We start from the raw sequence: 8,497 nt of genomic DNA, 5'->3' as shown, positions 1-8,497 counted from the left end.
GCCGCCTCGCTCTCACCGGCAAGACCTGCGGACATCGGCGCGACGCGTCCAAGCATGCATGCTTGAAGAATTAGAGGATTCTTACTCGACGGATCAGAGGATTATTCTTCCAAGCAGTGTGAGAGCGACGCGCCCAACTCGCACAACATCTGTACCACACACACATGCTGAGGTATTTGACAGTTCCTTAACATAGCATGGGCACGCATTTTTTTTTAAAGATCCGGCGATGGCCGGTTTGAATTAAAATAGCAGGAAGCACATAGAGAAGAAATACATCAAAGGGTGGGGGGTGATCAATGGATCAAGGATGTAAGAGGAAGAACAGCAAAAAAAAAAGAGGGATGGGGTAGCTAGGAGTCTCTCATGATGGTTCCCCAAAGGGATGCTCTAATTGTACTGCGCCTGCGTCGCGCCACAGCCTAAGGATTATGTTGATTTCCTCCTTTATGTCTTGGGCTTGCCCCTTCTTGTTTCTGAAGGTGCATTCGTTTCTCTCCTTCCATATCTCAGCAAGAATTAGGATGACCATTGTTTTGATCGCCTTGCTGTGCTCTGCCGGTGCATTGCTTATCATTTTGGATATGATAGCTGCTGACTTGCTGTTGCAAGACCAATTGCTTAGGTGGAGAGAGCTGCAACCGACATACGATGCCGCCTGCGACCACACTGATATTGCTATCGGGCATTGCCAGAACAAGTGCACTAACGCTATCGGGCACGCATTTTTCCGACACCGTCCCTTTCGGCATGGAACTTCGTTTCAGAATATATATCGATGGAACTTCGTTTCAGAATATATATGGTTTGCGTGCTTGCAAGATCATTACGGTTAGAAATTCAGCATGGGAATGGGACGGGGCACTGCATTTTCAACAGGGTGACTAGAAAGGCGCATGTTTTATCGACTAACGTTTTTTATAGGTACACTCAAGCCTCAAAGACACCATGTAATAATACTGAAATCATGACTGGCGAATGGCGTTCATAGTTCCTTACTTTTTCTCACCTTAGTCGTATTTCCTTTTAAGGCCGGCGTAACTTTGGTGGTTATCTTGTACTCCCTCTCAAAAGAATTGTAAGAGTATTTAGATCACTACTTTAAAAAAAGGTTATGTTCACTCAAATTGATGAATCATTACTCCAGCAGCTTCTTAGGAGCACTTGAGTAGAGTGAATTATTGTGAGAGAAATCAACCCTTGCCCTAAATCGCAGCATCGTCTATCTCCTGTTCACCTCACCAAACTCAAAAAGGGCTCTCACTTTCTCTTAGCCGAAAGGTCTAACCTGTCCTAATCCAATGCAAAGGTGTGTTACCCGGCCCACTAAATAATGCAAGCAAGATAATTTAAAATATATTATCTCATCGTGACTAGTTTACCACATTGTTCAAACCGAATGCAGAAAGAGTTAAGCTTCCTCCACAATTATTCTCTCCAAAACCCCCCATTTTCTCTAAGCCAAAAGGTGCATCATGTCCTAATCCAATGCAAAGGTGTGTTCCCAACTGAAGAATGCAAGAAGGATATTTTGAGGCAAAGTATATCATCGGGTGACTAGTTTAATTCAAGAACGATACCCGAAATCGTTCAAATCAAAAGCATAAAGAGTTGGTCGTCTTCACCAACCATTTCTCTTAAAACCATAGGAGAGCCAACCTCTGGGCAGACATCATCACCACCTCTTCCCCGCCCGCCCCCTCCCCCTTCTCTAGCGCTGTCATTGTGGGGTTATGAGGAGGCCCCGATCTGTTGGATAGAGTTGTAGCTTTCACTCGATTAAGGGTTTTAAGGTAGGTTTTAGTTGTGTGTCGCTTTGAGCACATGGAGCAAGATGATGCAATACCACATACAACAACAGCTAAAAATGAAGGAAGGTCCAACAATGAAGAAGGCAAGGCCAACAGACCTCTAAAAGTTATCGTCGTCATCTTCGGGGTACCACTTTAAAAACATATTTATTTTTTCTAAAATAGGATATATCCACTCAAATCGATGAATCGATACTTTGGCAACTTCTCCGGGCCACTTGAATTAGAACGGATTATCGAGGATGAAAGCAGCTTTTTTTTAAAGAGAGGATGAAAGCAGCCTTGTCCTATAAACTGTACCGTTTGCTTTCATAACTCACAAAGATGAAAAGCTTGCATGGATATCAATGTCTAGTTTCATGGATCTAAATGTTAAGATAGACGGTCCTTATGTTGCTGAGATTTAGTACTATCTTATACCGGGAGGGTGCTTGGATCCAAGGGAGTAAAACTAGTCTGACTAAAACTAGTCTCTTTAAGAGGCTAAAGTTTCAAGCACCCCTGACTAAAGAGAGGCTAAAACTAGTCTTGATGCTAAAATCTTTTAGTGAGGGATACCCCTACTAAAATATGCATTAGTCCTCTCTCTCCTTATTTAACTCCTCAGACGGGTTCTGGATTGGAGGGTTTGCAGAATAATAAATGCGCATTAACTTGATTTTAGTCTCTTTAGTACAAGTTTTAGAAGGTGCTTGGATACGTTTTAGTCCCATGACTAAAAGTAGTGAGACTAAAACTTGCTAGCCTCACCATGCTTGGATCCAAGTACTAAAAAGACTAAAATCAAGTTAATGAGCATTTATTATCCTCCAAACTGTCCAATCCAGAACTTGCATGAGGAGTTAAATGAGGAGAAAGAGGACTAGTGCACAATTTAGTAGGGGTACCCCTGACTAAAAGATTTTAGCCTCAAGACTAGTTTAGCCTCTCTTTAGTCAGGGGTGCTTGGAACTTTAGCCTCTTAAAGAGACTAGTTTTAGTCAGACTAGTTTTAGTCTCTTGGATCCAAGCACCATCTAGTCTGACTACTTTTAGTTATAAGACTAAAACGTATCAAGCATCCTCACAGTCAACTTAGAATTAGCAAATCTGTAGTAATTTAATGGAGATGGTGCATCACGGGGTAACTAGTACTCCTAGTTTGTTTCATCTAATATATTTTTACCACATCGTTCACACGGAATGACGAAAAACGTGCGCAAAAGATTCCCCAAATACCCAACGAGATTTGGAATCTCCTCCCCTCCCCGGCCGTGTGGACGGACACGTCTACGTCTCACACCCAACCCCGGCGTTTGACTCCGGCGACGGCGGCAGCCCAACCCCCTCCCTCCCTGCCTCAATCCCCATCCATTAAAAAGATCCATCCACACGCACTCCCCCAGCCACACGTCGCCGGCCATGACCAGCCCCATCATCCCGCGAACGGATGACGGCGGCCATGCCGCGACGGCGACGAGGGTGGGCCGCCTCAACGCCGCGGTGGAGCGCTCCTGGGTGGGCCGGCGCTTCCGCCTGGCCGCGCGCGGGACCACCTTCACCACGGAGCTCCGCGCCGGCACCACCACCTTCCTCACCATGGCCTACATCCTCGCCGTCAACGCCTCCATCCTCTCCGACTCCGGCGCCACCTGCACCGTCGACGACTGCACCTCCCCGTCCCCGGCCTGCAAGTTCCCTCCCGTCGACCCCGGCTACGCCGCCTGCCTCTCCCGCGCGCGCCGCGACCTCATCGTCGCCACCGCCGCCTCCTCCGTCATCGGGTCGTTCATCATGGGCGCCTTCGCCAACCTCCCCATCGCGCTCGCCCCCGGCATGGGCACCAACGCCTACTTCGCGTACACCGTCGTCGGCTTCCACGGCTCCGGCACGCTCTCCTACCGCAAGGCGCTCGCCGCCGTCTTCATCGAGGGCCTCGTGTTCCTCCTCATCTCCCTCGTCGGCCTAAGGTCCAAGCTCGCGCAGCTGATCCCCAAGCCCGTGCGGATCGCGTCGTCCGCGGGGATCGGGCTCTTTCTGGCATTCATCGGGCTGCAGAGCAACCAGGGGTTCGGGCTCGTCGGGTTCAGCACGTCCACGCTGGTCACCATCGGCGCGTGCCCCGCGTCGCAGCGCGCGTCCGTGGCGCCGGTCGTCACGTTCCCCAACGGCACCGTGGCGCTGATGCCCGGCGGCACGGTCTCCGGCGGCATACTCTGCCTCTCCGGCCGGATGACCTCCCCGACCTTCTGGCTCGCGGTGGTCGGCCTCCTCATCATCGCCTTCTGCCTCATCAAGAAGGTCAAGGGGGCCATGATCTACGGCATCCTCTTCGTCACGTTCATCTCATGGCCGCGCAACACGGCCGTCACCGCGTTCCCGGACACGCCCGCGGGCGACGAGAGCTTCGCCTACTTCAAGAAGGTGTTCGACGTCCACCGCATCCAGTCCACCGCCGGCGCGCTCGACTTCAGCGGCATCGGGCACGGCTACTTCTGGGAGGCGCTCATCACCTTCCTCTACGTCGACATCCTCGACACCACCGGCGGGCTCTACTCCATGGCGCGCTTCGCGGGCTTCGTGGACGACGCGACGGGGGAGTTCGAGGGGCAGTACTTCGCCTTCATGTCCGACGCCACCGCCATCGTCTTCGGGTCGCTGCTGGGGACGTCCCCAGTCACCGTCTTCATCGAGTCGTCGACGGGGATCCGCGAGGGCGGCCGGACGGGGCTCACGGCGCTGACCGCGTCCTTGTACTTCACGGCGGCGCTGTTCATCACGCCGCTGCTGGCGTCGATCCCGGCGTGGGCGGTCGGGCCGCCGCTGGTGCTGGTGGGCGTGATGATGATGCGCGCCGTGGCGGAGGTGGACTGGGAGGACATGCGGCAGGCGGTGCCGGCCTTCATGACGCTGGCGCTCATGCCGCTCACCTACTCCATCGCCTACGGCCTCATCGCCGGCATCGGCTCCTACATGCTGCTCCACTCCTGGGACTGGGCGTGCCACGCCGCCGCCAGGATGGGTTGTCGTCCTCGTAGGAAGGTGGGTGGCGGCGAGGCCACGCAAGCCGATATCTCAAGTAGCAACAATGGCAGTGCCGGTGCCAGTGGCAATGGGCAACGTGGGAAAGACGTGTCTCACGTGGAAATGTCCTAGCAGTAGCACTTTCTCCTTTTCATTTTCTCCTTGTAGTTATCTTTTGTTTGTGAATTGTTTTCTTAGAAAGAAGGACTAGTCTCAGTGCTAATTAGTGACGCCAAATCTGAAACGGCCAAAGAAACATGCATCTAGTGTGCTGTCTAGTATGTAGAGTGGCAAATTTAGGAAACATGCATTGTGGGATTAGACCCTCTACCCCGCGTCGCCAACCCTAGTCAACCCAGAGGGCGACGGGGCCGCCGGCCTCCGACCCTTCCACCACTCGCCGGTGCCTTCCGTCGTTGCTAGAGGTCCCATCGGGCGAAGCCCGGGAGGTGAAGGCGACGGCGGGGCCTTCTCCCTCGCGCGGTAGTGACGAGCTCCCTTTTGCGGCGGCAGCTTGTGGATCGACAGTGATTCAACGACGAGGAGCGACGGGACCCCGATGACGAGCGCGAGCCAGTAGCGACCGTGGAGACGCGTCCTCCACGCGGTGGAGGCGCCCCTGTTACAGCGGTCGGGAGTTCTCGTGTGGCCTAGATGGGCTTGGGCAGGCCGACGGTTTTGGGTGGCGATTACCGGCAAGCGCGGTTGGCTTGATGGCACCGGCTACTAGGCACTATGGTGGTCCGGCGGCGGGCTGGATCCTCACCATCCAACCCCTGGAAGTGATTGGTGGCGATCTGTGCACATGATGCTTGATGGAGGTTCTTCAAATAGATCAGGTGAAAACCTTTCTCGGCTAGTAGCCAAGGCCGACCTCTATGTGCTGCCTTCGGGAGAAATCTAGATCAGCTGATGGGATGACGGAGGCGCTCTTGTGTTGTTCCTCCCTTGGGATAGACCCGGGCATGGGCAGCCCGACCTGACGATCTGGCCCGAGCCCGGGCCGGGTTGGGCTTGCCATTGGAGCTGGGCCTGGGCATTGTTTTGCACCCCGATAGGTAGTTCGGGTTGGGCTCGGGCTTCTCCTTTGTTGTATTTCGAGTCAGGCTTTCTGGTTTCGGGTTGGGATTTCATGCGCGTACATCAAAAAACAACTTTCTGTCTAGGCTTTCGGGCTTGATTTCGGGCCGGGTTGGGGCTTGAAAACAAAGAGTATTTCGGGCTTCAGGCCAGGCTCAGGCTTGAGAAGGTTTGGCTTTTACAAGCCCGGCCTGAAACCCGATCCGGCCCGACGTTTGCCCAGGTTTACTTGACGACATCATTCTTGGAGGTGTGCATTGGTTTGAGGGAACAGTGGACGGTTTGAGGCGGTGGAGTGGTGTTTCATGTGACGCATCGACGATGTAGAGTCTTGGCGGCGTGGCACGGCTTGGTCTCGACGATGGATGTGTGATGATAGACGCGCGTAGGGAGGTGGCGTTGATTGGCCACCGACTCTGTGTGTGGCCCAGACCTGGCAATCGGCTTGGTTGGGGACGCCAACTTTATATGTTGGGCTTTGGTGTGGGGTCTCGGTATGCGGCTCAAACAATCTGCATCCTTCATCAAGATGATAGGAGTAACTACAAATGTTGCCGATATGATGGCTTCAGATTTATTGATATATTATTTTATAAAGTCTTGATGAATAATTAATAAAATGTCTATATGCATCGCTATGTTGCATAGGTCGGATTTATCCTCCTTTCCACAAAAAAGAAAACATGCGTTACAGTTTTCAAAGAATAATGTGACTTGCATCATTTTCTGAGGCGATATTATATATAGATGGATTTTCCATCATTTTCAATAAACAAACATAAAAACTAACTTCCAAATCTTTTTATGTAACATTTACCTTTTTATATTTATCACGTTAATGCATGTGCATTTTCAAGTATGTATAAAGAAAAAAAATACTTACATCTACTCCCTCCGTTCCTAAATATAAATTTATTTAGAGGTTTCACTAGTAGACTACATACGGATGTATATGGACATACTTTAGAGTATAGATTCATTTATTTTGCTATGTATGTAGACAACTAGTGAAATCTCTTAAAAGACTTATATTTAGGAAGGGAGGATGTATAAGGATAATGTTTTACGGAAAACAATGGCCCCGATCGTGTGTCAAGATTTGCTTATTTCTATCTTCATTCTTTTGAGACTTAAATTTATTTTGTTAAATTGTTCGTCGATAAGATAGAGAGTACGAAAGTTGAAGTTACATGAAGGTTCTTCATTACCATGTGCGCAAACTTCCGAATCATAAATGAATTAGCAATTCTTTTTGGAAATTATATGCTTATAGTCTCATTGCAATGCACGGCCATCTTCCAAGAATTCCTAAAAGGCACATGTATAAGGGACGATGATTTACGGCACGCAAGTGCGCTGACACTCAGGTCCATGGTGTGAGCTTTTTATTTTGGCTTCCGAGTTGAAGTTCAATATTTTCTTAAGAAAAATTTAAAGTAAGTTTTATTTTCAGCTTTTCATATCCGTGTTTCTCACGACCATCGCTTTCCAATAAGATCCATTTTGGATATATTTTGGCGAATTTTGGAAAAATATTAAATTTCAATGTTTGAAACTTACTACGAGCAATCGATAGGAATCAGTTATTTTGTATCTACGACCGACAAATTTTTTTGCTTAAAATTATATCTCTGAAACTTGTTGAAACTGGACATTTTCTTATGCAAAAATGCTGAGTTCCATGGTTGAAACTTGAAGCTTTTAAGGAATTTCTTTTTTAGGTGCCCTCATACGGGATTCAACAATCACGAGGCAAATCAAACGGACGGCATGGCTTAGCAGGTGAGTGCCCAGCACTTACGTGCCCGCTGTGAATTTCCACATATACCCCCTTCATAAAAATATATAAGAGCATTTAGATCAGTAAACACTCTTATAATTTGTTTACAAAGGGAGTACAAAATACTAACAACCAAAGTTACATCTTAAAAACAAGTACGAGTAAGGTGAGAAAATGTAAGGAAACTATGAACGACATTCGCCTGTCATGATTGGAGTATTATTATATATGGTGTCTTCGTGAGACTTAAGTGCACTTAATAATGAAGTTAGCTGATAAAACATGAGCCTTTCTCGTCGCTCCGTTGAAAATGCAGTATCCATGCTCATGCTGAATTTCTAACCGTAATGATCTTGCAAGCACGCAAACCATATATATTAGTAGAACCTCCGTGCTTTGCTACGGGCTTTAATATATATAAATAAATTGAACAATCGATTAAAGACGTTTTTAAGGTAGAAACTCATTTCTCCTCATAAGTTCACACGTGTTCGGACATTAAACGGGCTAGCGGGCTCACTAAAATTAAACCACATGGATAATCTGTCCCCCCAAATTCAGACCATATATGTGGGAAAATGCACTTCGAGGAATATTTGCCATGGTATGTTCAACACGCGGACCGAACATAAAAAATCCACCTCACAACGCTGTTGGAAATATGACCTAGAGGCAATAATAAATAGTTATTATTATATTTACTGTTTAAAGATAATCGTTTATTATCCATGATATAATTATATTGAAGGAAAACATAGATACATGTGTGGATAAATAGACATAACAATGTCCCTAGCAAGTCTCTAGTTGGCCGGCCAGTTGA

General features: G+C 48.5%; 1 protein-coding gene across 1 annotated transcript; it reads left to right on the top strand.

The window, feature by feature from the left end:
• Positions 1 to 3,009: 3,009 nt before the first annotated feature.
• LOC123405842 (adenine/guanine permease AZG1-like) lies at positions 3,010 to 5,006 on the top strand. Its single transcript, XM_045099379.1, has one exon. It carries the CDS (start codon positions 3,213 to 3,215, stop codon positions 4,944 to 4,946), a length of 1,734 nt encoding a protein of 577 aa, XP_044955314.1. The 5' UTR covers positions 3,010 to 3,212; the 3' UTR covers positions 4,947 to 5,006.
• Positions 5,007 to 8,497: the final 3,491 nt, after the last annotated feature.

Source organism: Hordeum vulgare, chromosome 1H (genome assembly GCF_904849725.1).
Source record: "Hordeum vulgare subsp. vulgare chromosome 1H, MorexV3_pseudomolecules_assembly, whole genome shotgun sequence".
NCBI classification, from domain to species: domain Eukaryota; kingdom Viridiplantae; phylum Streptophyta; class Magnoliopsida; order Poales; family Poaceae; genus Hordeum; species Hordeum vulgare.
Note: the sequence above shows the minus strand (reverse complement) of the source record. Positions and strands in the feature narration are given on the sequence as shown.

Bases quoted from the DNA above. Each gene is read 5' to 3' on its own strand.
- LOC123405842 (XM_045099379.1), top strand. From the start codon at position 3,213: ATGACCAGCCCCATCATCCCGCGAACGGATGACGGCGGCCATGCCGCG.